This window comes from Notamacropus eugenii, chromosome 5, assembly GCF_028372415.1.
Source record: "Notamacropus eugenii isolate mMacEug1 chromosome 5, mMacEug1.pri_v2, whole genome shotgun sequence".
In the NCBI taxonomy this organism is placed as follows: Eukaryota; Metazoa; Chordata; class Mammalia; order Diprotodontia; family Macropodidae; genus Notamacropus; species Notamacropus eugenii.
This window is the reverse complement of record NC_092876.1, coordinates 67,329,227-67,347,400: the sequence shown is the minus strand read 5'-3', so window position 1 is coordinate 67,347,400 and position 18,174 is coordinate 67,329,227. Positions and strand designations below refer to the sequence as shown.

At 45.2% G+C, this 18,174-nt stretch overlaps 1 protein-coding gene across 1 annotated transcript in view; it reads left to right on the top strand.

The window, feature by feature from the left end:
- The first annotated feature begins 3,872 nt into the window (after positions 1-3,872).
- CRYBG2 (crystallin beta-gamma domain containing 2) overlaps positions 3,873-18,174 on the top strand; it is a 37,234-nt gene continuing 22,932 nt past the window's right edge. The window contains exons 1-3 of the mRNA XM_072609457.1: positions 3,873-4,173; positions 8,811-8,874; positions 11,230-12,131. Coding sequence (XP_072465558.1) covers positions 4,034-4,173; positions 8,811-8,874; positions 11,230-12,131 — 1,106 coding nt within the window. The 5' untranslated portion in view covers positions 3,873-4,033. The remainder of the gene's footprint in view (positions 4,174-8,810; positions 8,875-11,229; positions 12,132-18,174) is intronic.

Here is an 18,174-nt window from a genome sequence, read left to right as displayed (position 1 = left end):
AACAAAACAATAAATCAAGCCATGATTTGTATCATTTGCCAATTTCTGAAGTATAAATGGTCATATTGGAAATTTAACAACCGGCTCTCTGCAGCCTGGATGAGCTAGACTGCACTCATTGCTTGATGCTACGGGCAAAACCCTTCCACAGTCCCTACCCTCAAGTAGCTAGCCGTCTCATGGAGGGGATCCATGTACACAAATTGCTATAGTGCAAGTCAGAATGAGAAAAGTGTGCAGAAATCAGAGGATGGAGGGATTTGTGGAGATGAGGAATAATGGTGTATTTCCTTTAACAGGAAAATTAGGGAAGGATTTATGGAGGATTCATCACTGGAGCTAAGCCCTGAAAGAACAGGATTTCAACAGGCAAAGACTGGAGGCTGGGAGATCAACCAGGGGAGGAGTGATGACAGATGCATTGCTGATTGGGGCTGAGGTTGGGCTCAGTCTGAAGAGTGCAACACCTCATCTCTGTCTCCCCCTAGTGCTGATCATGGCATCCTGCTCACCAGGCTCCAGGGTTTGGGGAGGGACCAAATTTACAATAGAGAAGCAAACTCCCTCCTTCCTTACTACGGAATCCTCTTCCTCCAGCCTGTTGAGTGTTCAGAGACTTTCAAGTGTCTCCTTTCTCTTTCCCAGGATGGAAGAACCCCTGGAAACTGTCTCTAGACCTCTGCCTCAGAGAACCACTTATAGGTGTTGGTCTGTTTATATGCGCCCACTCCCATTGTGAGGGACCACTAGGTGATGCAATAGGTAGAGTATGGGCCCTGGAATCAGGAAGACCCGAGTTCAGATTTGACCTCAGACACTTACTAGCTGTGTGACCCTGAGCAAGTCACTTAACCCTGTTAGTCTCAATTTCCTCTTTTGTAAAATGAGCTGGAAAAGGCAAACCACTCTGGTTCTTTGCCAAGAAAACCTCAAAGAGTGGACATAACTAAAATGACTCAAAAATACCAAATAACAATGTATGAACGTGTGTCTGGGCACATCCACATCCACCTTGGTATGTCTGTGCATACATGTGGACTCCGGGATTTTGTGGGTTTCTGAAATTTGGGCTAAGACACCCCAGGCTCCACTTCCCCTTGCTGCCCAAAGTTGCTTGAAAAATAACTTTGCGTGTTGGAATCGATCAACTAACGAATCAAGAAGCATTTATTAAGTGCCTACTATTTACCAAGCACTACAGTGAAAACACAGTGAACAATAACATTCACTATCTACTTCATACGGTTGTTAGGAGGAACAGACTTTGTAAAACTTAAAGCTAGAGAAATAATCAGAATAATAGGCATTATGATGTTCATGCAGTAGTTTTATGGCTTTTGCGCATTATTTTATTTGATCCTTGGATCCTGATCTCACTATCCCATCATCTCCTGACTTTCTATCCCCCTTCACCTCCCTCCCCATGCCTTTGGCTGTAGTGGGTCAGCTATTCTGCTTGAGGCCACTCGGAGTCACCTGAAGAGGGTCATGGACCAGAGCTATGGACAAAGGCCCCAAGAAGTGGAAGAGAAGGAGAGGTAGATAGGAAATCAAGACTGAAGGACAGAATGTGAGGTTTGCAGTTAAGTACTATAGGAAATATTTATTGTTTTTCAGTAGAGCCTAAGAACATTTTCTAGTAGAACATAAGCTCTTTGAGGGCAGGGACCCATTGGCTGATCCTTATGAGCATATATAGTATGCTATGTCAGGCAATTCTCCCCATCTCTACCCAGATGAGACACTTTCTGATTACTTTACATCAATTACTGTGTGTGAAAAAGGGGCTTTTTTGATTGACTGCCTACTGGGAACTAGGTATGCATACCAAAGATGCTAACTGTTCTTTCTTGGTGGTGATTTAGACAATAAACGCTGTAAACCTTTGGGTAAGGAGAGAGGAAAATCTAACACCAATGGTTCTCCCCATCCTTACCCACATGTATCTGTGAATAATAATAGTAAACAAATAATAGACTGCATTTACAGATCACTTAAAGATTTTTAAAAGGATTTACACATGTTATCTCATTTCATCCACACAACCCTGAAAAATAGTCATCATTATTTCCCCCATTTTACAGATGTGAAACGTGAGCCTCTGTCCTCTACCTCTGACTTTGTTCTTCCCTACTCCTAAGTGAAGGAGCATCAGAGATAGGTGGGTCCATATTAGAGCTTGCTTGCCCTTAGAAGCAGAATCTGGGGAAGTCCCGGCAACTCGCTTGAACAGCTGGGAGAAGAATCCCTTAGTTTGTAAAGGCTATATTTGGCTTTTGTCTATTATTTTGAGCAACACAGGACCCTGGACAGAGCCTCACGTAGGTCACTGCCTGGAACCCTTCCCTGACTGCCTTTGCATCCCCAGGTTTCCTTCAAGATTCAGCTTAGGCTTCTTCTTGAGGCTTTTTTCTGGTTTCCCCAGGGCAATGACACTCCCCCCAGGTCGCTTTATATCTGCCTTGTATGTGTTTTCGATGTACCAATATTCATGCAAGTTGTGTGTTCCTTGATTTCCTATTTTGTCTTTTGATTCCGTGCCCTGATTAAAATACCTGGAGAGTAATAGATATTTTTAAAAGGCTTGTTGATTGATAAATCCCTACTTCCCAGAGGAGGAAACATTCAGAGATTAAGTAAATTTCCTAAGGTTCCATGGTTAGTTAGGAGTTCAGTAGAAAGCGATTTGAGGGATCATAAGTATAATTAGACTCCTCTAGAGAGAGGATTATCTTTTGCCTTTCTTTATCTCCTTGGAACTTAGTACAGTGCCTCTCTGAAGTAGTAGATGCTTAATAAATGTTCATTCACTATGAAGAGTGGCAGATTTGTCAGTCATCGAACAAGTATTTTTTAAGTACTTACTATGTACAAGGCACTGTGCTAAGCTCAGAGGATACAAAGAAGGACAAACACTGCTCCTGCCCTCAAGGAACTTACAATCTAATGGAGACAACATGAAAATGAGGTATATACAAAATATATTCTGAATAAATGGGAGGTAATCTCTGCCTCTGGAAGGATCAGGAAAGATCTAAGATGAGATGTGAGCTCTCTTGAAGGAAGGCAGCTTGGAAACCAACAGGCAGAGATGACGGGACTGCTTTTCAGGAGATGGGGAGAGGGGAGGGAGAGGGAGAATCTCCTCTAACCCTTCCAGCCTGACCTGCCAAAAGCATGGAGACCCACGGATCTTCAGCTAGCAAGGCCTTGAGCTACTTCCACTACAGACTCTCTGGGTTTGTTTCCTTATCTATAACTGGAGAGGTTGGACCACATGGGTTCTAAAGTCCCTTCAGGTATAGATTGTTTTCTTTACGCCTTCTGGCTCCAGATGCTAGCGCCATTCGGGGAGCATAGTGCCATATTTGATGAGTTGAAATCAACTGAATGCCAAGTTCAAATACAAGTTTGAACGGAATAGAAGTCTAGACGTGGAGTTGTCCAGCCCCCTAAACATTTCTAACACTGTTTAGATTTCTTAGACTCTGGCCCCAGAGCTCACTCACGGTCTCATTCGGGTAGCTCACTCACCTACCTCGGTCTCCGACCCTTGGCCCCAACTCCGGCCCCCGCCCCTTCGCTTCCCCTGGAGGGGACCCAAAACAGAATCCACCGACCCCAGAGCATTGTGTGGTGGAGGAAGGGGCTAGAGGAATGGGAAAGACTGTGAGATCCGCAGCCCCCAGGTCAAGCGGGACTAGAGCCTAGAGAGAGTTCAGGGAGACCCTCCCCCCTATACTAACCCAGTCCTACCCCGAGTCTGTAGAACCTAAATGAGGACGTGAGCGGGTGACTCTGCCACTACGCTCCCTCCTACCCCTACCTTCGGCGGTAGATTGCTCCCGGCCAGCCTCCTGTTTGCTCAGTGGGCGGAAGAGAGTGGGTGAGGGGTGTTTTCTCAGTAAACACGGCGGGAATCCGGGTGACACACTCATCCCCACCCGCTGCTCAGCTGTCCTAGAAGCCCAACTCCAGGAGGAAGGAAGGCGCGTCCAAGGAAAGCTACTCCCCGACGGCCCCGTGCCCTGCCATGGCGGAGCGGCACCGGCTGCGGCCACGGCTCCGGGATCTGGGGGACCGCCTGGTCCGGGTCCTGGGGGCGTTGGGGGGCCGAAGGGACAGGCGGGGCAAAGAACAACCTCTGCCGGGAGAGCCCAGAGTGCCAGACAGGTGAGGGAGGTAGAGACTTGGCATTGGGGAAGGACTTTGTGTTTAGATGGAGGATTTGTGACCTGCGTGGGAATTGGTCTCAGAAGAAGGGGTCTCAGGGTCTGGGGCAGTTCAGTGCTGGGATTCTAGGGCAGTGGCTGCCGGCGGTATGCCCATAATGTTAGATAGAGCTAGAGGGACCCGAGAGCCTTAAATATTAGACATGGAATTCAGATCTTAATTAATTAGGTCGTTGGATTTTACAGCTGGCAGGGACCTTAGAACACAGAATGCAGAATCCTAGAGCTGGAAGGAACCTTAGACTAATTCATAGAATTTAGAGTCGAAAGAAACTTTAAAGGTCATAGAATACAGCTATGAGAGGCTCGTGGAGGTAGTGGATAGTGGTCCTGGAGTCCAGATTGGGTTGAAGTCGTGCCTGACACATACTAGCTGTGGGAAGTTCCTTAGTACAGGTATTGAAATCCAAGTACCTGATTGGGTTCAAATCCCTTCTGCATGTGATGCTTATTAACAGCGTCAATTTGATCAAGTCACTTAACACCTCCAGGCCTCAGTTTCCTTATCTGTAAAAGGACTGAGTCAGATTAAATGACTTCTGAGGTCCCTTCTGTCTCTAGATGGATGATTCTCTCTATGATCCAAGACAAGTCATCAACCTCTCAGTGCCCCCAGGTAGTTTTCTAAGATCCAGGGGTTCTCAAAGTGGGGTCTGGGGACCTGGAAGTCAAAACTCTTTTCATAATAAAACTAAGACATTTTCATTTCTCCTACTGTAAACATCAGTAGATATCACCCATGTAAACAAAAGCTCTTTGAGGAGTACTCAATAAATTTTAAGAGTGTAAAGGGGTTCTGAGATCAAAAAGTTTAAGAATTGTTCTTCTAAGACTATCAATTTCAGACTGATTGCTGTTCTGCATGGGTCAGAAAGTTTCTTTTTGTTTTGTTTTTTATCAGGTGTTCCCAACATAGATAAAATCACAGATCTAGGCCAAAAGGGGGGAAAGAGGATGATCCAATTTCCTCATTTTACAGATGGGAAAACTGAGGCCCAGAGAGGGAAAGGGAATTACCAAAGAACATGTGGCAAGTTAGTTGCATAACTGATATTAAAATATGCTCAATTTTATTCAAATTAAACTTAGAGAATTTAACAATAATCATTTAAATTTAATAAAGACATTTGATAATTATTCATCTCTAGGAGTCAGTTAGATTGTGCAGTGGACAAAGCTCTGGGCCCAGGTTTCAGGAATACCTGAGTTCAAAAGCGGTCTTCAGACAGGTGTGACTCTGGGCAAGTCACTTCACCTTTGTCTGCCTCAGCTTCCTTAACTGTAAAATGGAGGTAATAGCACCTACTTCCCAGGATTCATGTAAGGTTCAAATGAGATGATATTTGTAAATAGTTAGCACAGAGTAGGTGCTTAATAAATGCTTGTTCCATCCCTTAGAGGTATAAGAGGCCTTGGAGATCATCCAGTGGCCTATATTTTAATTCAAGCCTCCCCATTTTATAAATGGAGAAACTGAGGCACAGAGAAGGGAAGCAATTTGCCCAAGGTCACCTAGCCATAGGACAGGGAAAACAACAACCAACAACAGCATTTATAGATAGCACCTAAAGGTTTGCAAAGCACTGTACATTCTTACAACAACCCTGGGAGGTGAGTGCTATTATTATCCCCATGTTTACAGATGAGGAAACTGAGGTAGAAAAGATCTAGGGATCTGGAATCTAAAGTCCTGAATTCAAATCCTAATTTGCCACTTACTAACTCTGTGACCTGGGCCTCAGTTTCCTCATCTGTAAAATGAGGAGCTGGACCAGAAGACCTCTGAGGTCTCTTTCAGATATGTCTATGAGCTATGATTCTATCCCTGTTTGGTTTTTGTATTCCTAAACTTTAACCCTTTTTGCCCTAGGCTTGTGGGTGTGGTGGGAATCAGCATGGGTAGACTTCAGCTCTACCATCCCTAGGCTTTGGTCTCTTGTCACAGTCACTGGGCTGGAACTCTAGAGGTTCTAGTAATAATGCCTTTGCCATTGATTCACTGTATAATCCTGGGTAAGGCTTCTTAAGGCAGTGGAAATTTAACTCAGTTCATTTAATCAAACATTTTTTAAGCACCTATTATAATGGGTACTATATTAGGTGAGAAAAGATTTTAAAAATGTCCTTGCTCTTTCAAGGAGTTTAAATTCTACTAGGGATTGGGGAGGACACAACCTGGACACAGTAAGTAAATTGGTGATCAAGAAAGTCCTTTCCGGCTCTAAATCTATGATTTGGTAGGCCTCAGTTTCCCTAGCTGTAACATGAAGGAGGTTGCACTAGGTGATCTCCAAGGCCTCTTCTAGCTCTAACAGTCTGTGAGTATGTGAGCATATGTGGTACCCAGCCTTCCTGTAACTTGAATTGTGCATCCTCAAAGTTCCCCGACTTGATGAAAAGCCTGCACACAGGCATGGGGTGTAAAGTGTGCTTAGTCTCTGAATGTTTGTGTGCAGTAATGGCTGTAATTTGTTTAGATCTTATCCTGGCCCCAGCTGTCATCAGGCAGCCAGCCTCCTGGCCAGCTGTGTGTGCTCTGGGCCTGAGGCTGGGAGGAGTGGGCGGGGAGATAAAGAGAAAGTTGGGAGGCTGGGATGGTGGGTCAGAATGTGCCCATGTCCACGGAGGAAGGACAGGGAGAGGTGTCAGAAGGTGACAGGCCATTAGCTGAACTGGGACCTTCAGGGATAGGATGTCAGCCCTGAAAGGGCCTCTGTACCATAGAACCTTAGTGCAGGGAGGGCTCTTAGAACACAGAACGCTAGAGCATGAAATACCCTAGTAATCTGTGGAAAGCTGGCAGGAGGGGCAGGGTGATGGGCACTGCCCGAGGTCTGGAGGCCACCCCAAGGCCTCTGGTGCCATTTTGGGTAAATGCACATGGAAGACTTTCCAGTCTCCCTGGAAGTCTGGTGAATGCCAGTCAGACCTTTAACCCTACTGGCAGAAGCCACACCCCACCCCTTCGGCACAAACTGTGTGCTGTCGTCCTCTCTACCTCCTGCCCCAGCCTACCTGAGAGAAGGCGGGGTCAGAGAGGAGTGAGTCAGGACGGTGGGAATTGGATGACAAGCTCTACATGTGTGTGCCTGTCCGAGGGTCTGGACCGCGTTCCCATGAGGCCATAGGAATGCAGGGCTCTCGGCTTCCTATGAGCCATGACCTGGCTCCTTCTCTATCCCAGGGTCCCCAGGGCCTGGTCAAGGCAGAAGCCATGGAGGAAGTGGGCATAGGGAGGGGGAAAGTGTGGGATTCTGTCTCTGGCCCTCTTCCTGTTCTTGTGTCTCTGTGTCTGCCTCCTCTCCCTGTCTGCTTCTATTCCCTCTCAGTATCTCAGTTTCTAAATCTGTAAAATGAAGATGAACTAGATGATCTATAAAGCTCCTTCCAGCTTTGATGCTTAATGTTCTCTTGGGTCTCTTATTTCCAGCTCTGCCATTCTAAGTTCTAAGGTCGTTCCCCTTCCCTTCTGTTCTAAGATCACTTCTATTAATGACATTCTCTGTTCTAGGGGACCTCTCAGCTCTGACATTCTGGGTTCTAAGGATCCTCCCAATTCTAACATTCCGTGTTCTATCCCTCCCAGTTCTGATGTTCTCTGTTCTAAGGTCACTTCCAGCTCTGACTTTTCATGTTCTTGGTTTTCTCCCAATTTTGGCTTTCTAAGTTCATTCCCAGATAGGATAGTCTTTGTTCTAAGGTCATTTCTTACTCCAACAATCTATTATTCTTTCCCTCTTTCTGTTCCTGTTCCAATTCCTGGCCAGATCTGAGTTTAGTGGGTCTGTAAGGGATGGAGCAGAGGCGTTTTGTGTGTGTGTGTGTGTGTGTGTGTGTGTGTGTGCGCGTGTGTGTATCTGTGTGTGTAGGGGGAGAAACAGAGGAGTAGAGGCAAAATTGTTCCTGTTGTGATTCTAGTGGACCCAAGAGGACCTTCCCTTGGATAGGAGTAATACTTGAGTTCCAAAGCAGGATCTCTTAACCTTTTTTATATCATGGATCCCTTTCTTAGCCTGATGGAACCTATGGACTTCCCAGAATAAGGTTATAAAAATGCATAAAATAAAATACTTAGGATTGCAAAAAAAATCCCCAACCTATCAGAATTTTTTTTGGGTTCATAGACCTAGCTTAAGAATCCTTGCTTTAAAGGAAGGAAGAGGAAGGGGCACAGTTGTAAGTAGCTTAAGGTGAGCAAGGCATTGTCCCAGGGTGCTTATGCAGAGGCATGTACTTCCTCTTAGAGAGCACTGCTGTCCCCCTCACCTCTAATAAGCTGTTTCTGATGGATGCAACTGGTCCTGAGTCATCCCTCTAGGGTCTCTGGTCATGGCTCCCTTCTTTAGAACCCTGCCTTTCCCCTCAATCCCCAAGCAGGTAAGGCTTAGGCTATACCCAATGTTTGACTATTTTCTATGTGCTGCCCAGACACTTCCACCCATCCCCAGCCACACCAATTGATTTGGCCCAGGTAAAAATATTCTTATGGGAGGGACTTCAACCTTGAGGGATGTTGAGTGGATGAAGGGGGCAAGAGAAATTGTTCACCTCTGTATTCCCCTGGTATTCTCTTCCTAGGCCCTGGGGAGGTCAGAGCTGTCCAGACCTGATTCAGAGCAGCAGCAGCAGCCACAACAGCAAGGTAATGGTCATGCTAGCATTGTTATTTTAAATAATAATCTTAGTAAAAATAATAGTAGCTAATAGGGCTCCTCAGTGGGGCTCTTTTGGGTCAGTAACTTCCTACTGGTGCCCTATGGCATCATGGATTACCTCTCTGAGTTCCTACTTTCAGAGAACTTTGCTTGTTCCAAAATACTTTCCTTACTACACACCTGCAAGGTGGGTAATGAAAGTTCTATTATCCCCATTTTTTAGGGAGAAAACTAGCAAGGGTAAACTTCTCAAGAGAACACATTGATTCATGTCTTTGGAAGCTTGTGAAGTGGGGGGCACATGGGAGAGACAGGGACTAAGGCCTGAGACCTCTGGCACCAAAGTTGACCCAGGCTAAGGTTCCTATGGGAGCCACCTGTCCGAGTTGGAGAAGGGGGAGCTGCTCCCCCATGTGCCTTCTGAGTCAATCTTAACCAATCCATCAATAAGCACTTACTAAACTGCTCCTAAGTACCAGGCACTGCACTAGGTGCTGGAGATAGAGACACCAAAAATGAAACAATCCCTACCTTCAGTGAGCTTCTATTCAATCAGAATTCAAGTCTTTCCTCAGTGCCTAAACTCTTAGTGCCCTTTCCTTAGAATTATTACTGCCTACTCAGCAACTCTTCACAATCACCACCATCCCAATTTCAAACCCCTTCTCACCCAACATATACACACATATACATGCATATATATACATATATTTATATATACATATACCCAAAACACGCACACACATGTGTTATATACTTGTAACATATATACATATATGTTACACATACACATATACACACACTTCCCCAGTCCTTACAGGGCATCACCTAATACCGGCCATTTTGCCCATAGAGGAATGGAGGGTTTTATGATTCTTTCTACCCCTTCACCCATGCTGAGGGTTCCCCTAAACCTTAGCCTAAAAGGGTCAGGGTCTCCCATTGCATCCTGGGCCGCCTCTAGTCATCCTGATGCATATCTGGTCACTGGACCCAGATGGCTCAGGAGAAGAAAGTGAGGTTGGTGACTTTGCACAGCCCTCACTTACTCAAAACAAAGTCAGGTGCAAGTCATGTCATCATCCTGATGTCATGGTCCTCTTTGAGAACAAAGGACAAACACAATAACAAGGGTTCCCCTAGTATCCCTCTTCACACAAATGGGGCACAGCTCTTTTTAGTACTCAGCATTGGCCTGAGGTGAGCTCTCCCCTCCCATCCTGACTGAGAAACCTTGTATCATCTCTGACCCTGACTTCCTGTGTGACCTTTGACAAGTAGGTAATTTCTTTGGACTCTAGTTCCCTCAAGCCAGCCTCCTCCCTGCCTGGAAAGAGCTGTCGTAAGGACTCTGCCTGGCTGGCACAGGAATTGGCACCCCCTAACCCCTAACAACAATAACAACAACCAAACAGCTGCCAGTGGCTGTGGGCGGGGACGCCCAGGAAAAGGGGCAGAGTCCAGGCCCTGCCTGTGGGGAAGGTGGGGCTGTACCTCATCAGTAGACAGGGCCAAGTCAATCAGGACCTAGTCACTGCCTCTTGTTGCAAGCCCCTGGCCCCTCAGCCGAAGGGAGACCAGACATCCTCTGACAAGGCTGTCTACCTAAGGGACCCTCCTTGCTTGGGTAGCTCTAAGGCCCAGGAACTGTGCCAGCCAGGAGGCAAGGGAAATCATAAGATCTCAAAGGATTTAGAATACCTTCTCATTTTGTGAGGGTGTTAGTGGAGATATGGGAGTGGGGGGTTGGGAGGGAGAAACTAAGGCTCAGTAAAGGAAATGATTGGCCATGGGTCACACAGCCAAGTGAGCCGGAGAGCTCAGGTTTGAACTGAGATGTTCTGACTCCAAATTGAGCATTCCTTCCATTCCACTAGAGGTGGAGACAATGACAAGAGTAGTGGGAGGGAGCTAGTAGAGAAATTTCGAGGGAAATGTGTCCACACAGTCTCTCTGAACCCCATATATCTCTGGAGAGGAAGGTGGTCCAGTTGGCTTTGACCCTAGCTCCTAATGCGGCCCTCAGGGACCAAGCAGGAACAATTGTAATCCCTCTTCAAAATGACTGACCTTTATATGCTCAAGGCAGCAATCATGTTCCCTTTTAAGGTTTCTCTTAACCAAGCTAATCACTCCCAGATCCTTTAACCAAGTCTCAGGTGGTAGAGACTCAAGGTCCTTCAGTATCTTGGTCGCCCTTCTCAGGATGAGGTTGAGTTTATCAATAACCTTCCTAAAATGTCTCCCAGAAGCCTGTGTGTTCTGACGTCAACTTGGAGGAAAAGGGGTCAAGGCTGAAGGTGCTGGCCCTTGGTGCCCATGAGGTTTTATTGTACCCCCAGGCAGGTGTCCGGAGCAGCTCAGAATGGGACTTGCAGAACTGGGGCCTGGGCCGATGGCCCCGGAGGAGAAGCTTGGGGACATCCACTCCTTCCCTAGGACGACTGCAGAGACCAGCTGTGGGCAGTGCCTCAGACCTCGCCAGCCGTGTTCCTACCCAACATAAGAACTCAGGGCTTGCAGGAACCACAGGATCTCTCTCCCCAGTACAATCCCAAGAGGGAGAGATATCTCTACCTGGTCTCCTCAGACAACCCTTAACCTGCCATGAGGAAGATGGAGGCAGGGGCCGCTTTGATGTGGCTCCTGTGAGTACTAGGGGTGCTGTTGATGAGGGCTTGCTGGAGGAGGCAGACCCTAGCCCAAGTGAGGTGATAGCAGGCCCTTGTGCCCAGGGGGCCACCATTGACTCCTCCAACACCCCACAGCCTCAAGATTCTGAGAGGTCTGATCCTGCCCTCACTGGTCCAGCTCCTTCTCTCACTCCTCAGCAAACAAAGAGTGACAGCTATCATGATCACTCAATGGAGACCCCTGCATTTGGGGAGCCAGAGTCACTCCCTGATGGCCCATTGCCAGCCAGGACCACCTGCTACCTTATTACCATCACCCTGCAGGGGAAGAGAGGGGTGATTCCTGGTGAGGGCGGAGGGGAGCCTGAGCTAGTACCGTCAGTGCCGTGGGAGCTGAAACCGGCCCAACCAGCTCCTTGCTCAGGCAGCTCTGAAGAATTCCAGGGCTGCCGGGCTAGGGAGCAGGCCCCTCCCCAGGAGCCACGCCCCATCACAGGGTGCCCTGACTCCTGGCCCTGGGAACCACAGTTGAAACAGGACCGGTGCCCAGGCAGAGAAGGCAAGGCTGCTGGGAGCCAAGTCACTGAGACACCTGGATCCCTGGACAGAAGGTGAGTAGTGGAGAGCTCTGTTTGGAGAGAGAGACACACTTGGTTTTCTTTGACCCCATTCCCTGAGCCCTGCCTTCTCTTCCTAACTAGAGAGTCATTCATTCCTTTCCTCCAGCTCTGAGCTCTGTCCTTCCCCATCCCACCCTCACCCCAACCTCCACCAGCCTGGGAATTGACCGTACTTCTTTCTCTTTTGCTTTCCTGATGGCCCAGGTATACTTTCTTTCCTTCCAGTTGATTAGAAGCCAGTCCCTGTCTTGATCACCCTTCTGTATGCCTGGTGAGGGCAGTACCCAATGTCTGAAGGGAGTCACCTGTCACCCCATCCCCACCCTCTGAAAGGATTGGACACCCAAATCCTGGCTTGGGAAGCTACTTCTAGTCTTATTTCGGCTGCCAAGGTGCTGGGTGTCCTGGGGCAAGTTATTCAACCTTTCTGGGCCTCAAGCTGTCAAGTGGATTAGGTGCTTGGTTGGTAAGGAGATGGCAGGGAAAGATGCTTTGAAGTCCTGACAGGCCTGAGTTGTGGGAGCTTGTGTTCAGATGAGTGAAGTTAGAAAGGTTCTTAATTATCACTGAGCTCTGCTCCCTCAGTTTACAGAGTGACAGGAGGGCTCTTCATCACAACAAGAATTATAATAATGCTTATTAAAATTAACGATTAATGCTCTGGGCTAATGGAGGGAGACAGCAGCACCAAGGGGTCCTGAACTGAAGGAGAGGGGTTGCTCTGGAGAGAGAAATGAGAGGGGAGCCTTGGAGTTTCCTTTGGCCTAGAGGAATTCAGCCTAGGACTCAGCAGTGGAAAACCCACCAAGTGAGATCATAGGACTGCAAAAAATAGAGACCTTCAAATTACTGATTCTCATGAATCTTTGGATTCTGGGATTTCCATCATGCCTACCCATCTTCCTCAGGGACCTTGGGGACCGTGGTCATAGGAGAGCTAGAAAGGAATCATCTAGTCCAACACTGCCCCCCCTTTACAGAAATTGAGGCCCAGAGCAGTGATATGACTTATCCAAGGTCACACAGGGAGTAAGTGCCAGAGGCAAAATCCAGAAGCAGAGATTTTTTTCCCAATTATACCAAGTTGCCTCTCTAAGAGAAGGTCCTATATGAGTTTCTCTGATGTCTATTTCCATAGAGGTTTCAGGTTATCTGAAAAAAAATAGATAAATAAATGAATGAATGAAAAAGGAATTAACCATTTACTAGGTACTAGCTACTAGGAATATTAATGCAAAAGTGAGACAGTTCCTGCCCTCAAGGAGCCTATATTCTATAGGGGAAAGACAATATGCATAAGGGAATGGGGGTGGAGAAAGGGAGTTTTGTCCTGAGAAGAGGCATAGCTTAATGGTTAGCATCCTAGTCATGGAGTCCGGAGAACTGACTGTAAATCCTACCTCAGATGTTTACTAGCTGTGGCACCATGGGAATATCACTGTACCTCTTTAAATCTTAGTCCCCTCATCTGTAAAATGGGTACAAAAATAACTGGAGCATCTACTTTGCAGGGTTTGGGGGAAGATTGAATAAAATCATGTAATAATAGAAATATCAGTTTTTATTGTTATCTTCACCCCAGGCTAGGAAGGTTTTGAAGACTCCCTCTCCCTTATCCCTGCATTTCCCCTTTGACCTCAGAGAAGAGGATGGGATTCTCTAAAAGACTTGTAGCAGAAGGGATTCTGAGAACTTCTGGGATTGAATTGTGGTCTTGACTCTTCCTACCCTCCCACCCACCTCACATTTCCGGCTTCAGTTTCCTCATCTGTTAAATGATGGGGTTGTACTTGAAGGCTTCTAAGGTCCCTTCCAGGTTAGAATCTTTGATCCTAATTGCTAGGCGATACCAAACCGATACTCTTCCGTCTCATTCCTGATTGTAAGGACAGTGGGTGTGTTTACTGTTATGAAAATCACAGAGATTATTTAATCACTGCATTCATACTAAATAAGCGTTCTTATCTATATGGCACCTTAAGGTTTGCAAGACACTTTCGCAGCTCATTTTCCAGATGGGGAAATTGAGGCTAAGAAAAGTATTTTGTTAGAGCTCTAGTGGGGAAAACAAATAAACAAACAACAAAACGCTAGACTGGTAACCAGAAGATCTAGATTAGAGACCAAATTCTGCAAATAACTTGCTCTATGACCTTAGATACACTTCTTTATCACTTTTCATCTCTGAGCTCCAGCTTCTCCGTCTATAAAATGAAGATAGTAATACTTCTATAGTGTACTATCCACCTCACTGGGGCTATTGGGAAAATCAAATGGCAGATTACACAGAGATTTTGAGTTAGAAAAGACTTTAAAGTCAATTAGTCCTATCTCTTTCCTTTTTAAAGATGAAGAACTGATCTCCAGAGAGGTCTTGACTTGTTCCAGGTCATACAGATCGTAATCAATCTGTAAACACTTAATGATGCACCAGGTGCTCAGGGTACCAGGACAGAGATGAATCAATCCCTGTCCTCAAGACTCTTGAATTTATTGGGGAGAGCAAATTATACACAGAACACCTACAGTATATACATGTATGCCATATACAGTGTGTTCACGTATACATGCATACCATATAGAGTAGGTACACATACAACATATGGATGTATGCTATATATAGCATATACATGTGTAACATAGATTGCATACCTATATAATGTATACTGTACACTGTATAGAGTATGTACATGTATACTACATAGAGCATATACATACAATATATACATGTATGCCAATTACAGCACATGTGTACCACATATAGAGTTCATGCATGTGTGGATACCATATAGCATGTGCAGATACAATATGTGCATATATGCTACATACAGTGTGTATGTGTATAACACATAGAGTACATACATATATAACACATACATGTACACTGTATAGAGCATGTGCATGTATACCATATGGAGCCTATACACATAATGTATACATGTATGTCATATACAGTATATTCATGTATACCATATAGAGTATTTACATATATAATATATATGTATACTGTATACAGTATGTACATGCATACCGTACAGAGTATATACATACAATGTATATAATGTACACTGTATAAAGTATGTACATGTGTACATGTATATCAGATAGAGTGCACATATATACAATATATGCATGTATACCATATGCAGTATATATGTATACCATATAGAGTACATACATATATAATATATACATGTACACTGTATACAGTATGCACATGTGTACGTGTATATCACATAGAGCACATACATATACAGTGTATACATGAATACCATATACAGCATATATGTGTATACCATATAGAGTATAGATGTATATATACTATATACATGTATGCCATATAGATTATATACATATACAATACAATATACAATGCATGTATATTGTATACAATATGTACATGTAAACCATATACAGTATATATATGTCCATATATGTATACAAAGTAAAGATATGGTAATTTCTTGGGGAGGCATTGGTAGCTGGGGAATAAGAAAGGGATGAATGACGGTTGAATATGACCAAGGCTTGGAAGCAATCTGGGATTCTAAGAGGTGTTGGTGAGAAAGGAGTGCACTCCAGGTTTGGGGAATAGCCTACAGAAAGGCACAGAGATGGGGCAGAAGAACTAAGTGTAAAAAACAACAAGAAAGTCCATCTGACTGGACCCTAGAGGGCATGAAAAGGATTAATAGAAATTATGCCTGGAAAGGTACCTTGGAGAGAGATTGTTAGGACCTTTACATGCCCAACAGAGAAGTTTTGTATTTGCTTCTAGAGGAAATAGAGAGCCACTGGAGATTGTTGAGTAGAAGAGATGAGATCGTCAGACCTGTACTTTAGGAAAATCACTTTGCCCGCTACACAGAAGGTGGAGTGGAGTGGGGAGACAGGAGGCAGAGAGATGATCAGAAGGCTGTTGTAATAGTCTGGGTGAGAGGTAAGGAGAGTCTAAACCAGGGCCGTGACTGAGTAAGTGGAGAGAAGGGGAGGATTGTGAGAAACATTTTTTCAGGTAGAATCAACAAGACTTGAAAATGAACTGGATATGGTATTGGTAGTGGTGGTCCTAAGTGGACCAATGATACCACGAGGGAGATGGCTTGACTTGTGAATTGCATGTGAATTGGATTTAAGTGAGGCAGACTTGAGCAAAGCTGTAACCTTCATTCTCTTCTCCGGTGTCTTGCCCCTGGACTTTGATCAAGTTGTGAAAAGTGACGGAGTATATGGGTTGAGGATGACGTTAAGGTTAGGAATGTGCAGTGACTAGAAGGATGGTAGTGTGAACCCAGGTCCACTAGGCTTGTAGTCAGAGGACTTGGATTGGAATCCTGGCTTTTCTACTTACTAACTATAAATCACCATGGGCAGGTCCTTTAACCTCTTCACCTCAGTTCTTCATTTATAAAATGAAGGGTTTGAATGACCTCTGAATGATTTTCCATCTATATTATATATTCATCTATAGTATATATAAATATATGTATACGTTAATCCATTTATATTATATATTGATCTATTTATATTATATATCTCTTATTTTATCATTTCAAAAGCCTTGTGAGGTGGAGCAAATATTATCATCACCCTCATTTTACAGATTGGGAAAATGAGGTCCAGAGAAGTAGTTTGTCTAAGGTCATGCATCAAGTTTTTGGTAGACTTCGGACTGCAACCCCAATGTTCTGATTACCACTCCAACGCTCTTTTTTCTCTCTCAGAACCTCCATTTCCCCACCTGCAAAATGACTTGGTTAGTTTGATGGTCTCAATGCCTTCCTCTAGATCTAGTATTCTATATTCCAAGGCCCTTCCTAGATCTTAACACTTTATGTTTTAAGATCTCTTCTAGCTCTAGTATTCTATGAATCAACTTTTCCCTCATCTAACAGGATAGAGACAAGTGCTGGAGAAAATTCAACTCAACAGGTAACTGAAGAGATTATAATGTCCTTGTCTCCTAAGGCATTTGATGTTCTAAGGTCCCTTCCATCTCTGATATTCTATAAATGTTTTTTTAAATGAACACTTTTGATTCCTAGAAATGTCCTGCTCTTTTTCTACTTCCCCTTGCTTTCCCTGTGCTCTTCTCCATCCCCAATTTCCCACAGCAGATGGTGATTGCTGGACTTAGGGATGTCCTTCAGTATAGACCCTGGGAAAGGCTGCTTCTCAAATCATCTGGGACTCAGCTTTGGATAAAGAGATGGGTCAGGGAGAAGAAGGGAGGAGAGGTCAAATTAGGGAAGAAGCTGGGGTGAGGCAATGGGTGGCCTCCACTCAATACTCTCCCTATCTATTTTTGGCCCCAGGTGCATAATGATAGACTCTATGGAGTCCCAGCTAGAGTCTGCTGCCCCCCACATTTTTATGCCCCTACTCTGACAATTCACCTGTGAAAACCCTTGAGGCCAAGGGTGGAAGGCATTGGGAAAAGGAGAGGTGTGTGTGATTGGGGGGAGGGGGGGAGAAGGACAGATGGGTTTCGGTTGGATCCATCTTAGTGGATGGGTGTGTGAGTGCGGGTGTTCTTGGAGACTGGTTTAGCCCAGTTTTGGGGGTGACTCACAGGTGAGTTGAGGGTTTTGTTTGACTTGTTGGATTAGGCCTCACTTCTCCACCCCCTTCCACTTCCCAGTCCCACAGGCCATGTTTTGAGGGTACAGGTTATCTTGTCCATCCTTCTTCCCCAACCCTCATCCCCATATGCCACTCTAGGCTTCAGCCCCTGAGGATCCGATCCATGGTTAAGGTGAGAGTGGGTGAGATTCCAAGATACCTTCCTGCTTCCTGCTCATGAAAGAAATTTAGACAGTTGGAAAACTCTCTGTCTCTGTCTGTCTCTGTCTCTGTTTCTGTGTCTTTGTCTCTCTCTCTCTCTCTCTGTCTCTCTCTCTCTGTATCTCTACCTCTCTCTCTGTCTCTCTCAAAGCTGAGTCCCATTTCTCACCAAGTCTTCCATTACCTTTATTGAATCCTGCCCCCCAGCCTGAATCCCTTTTTCCTTTCCCTTCCCCTTTCTCATTCCATG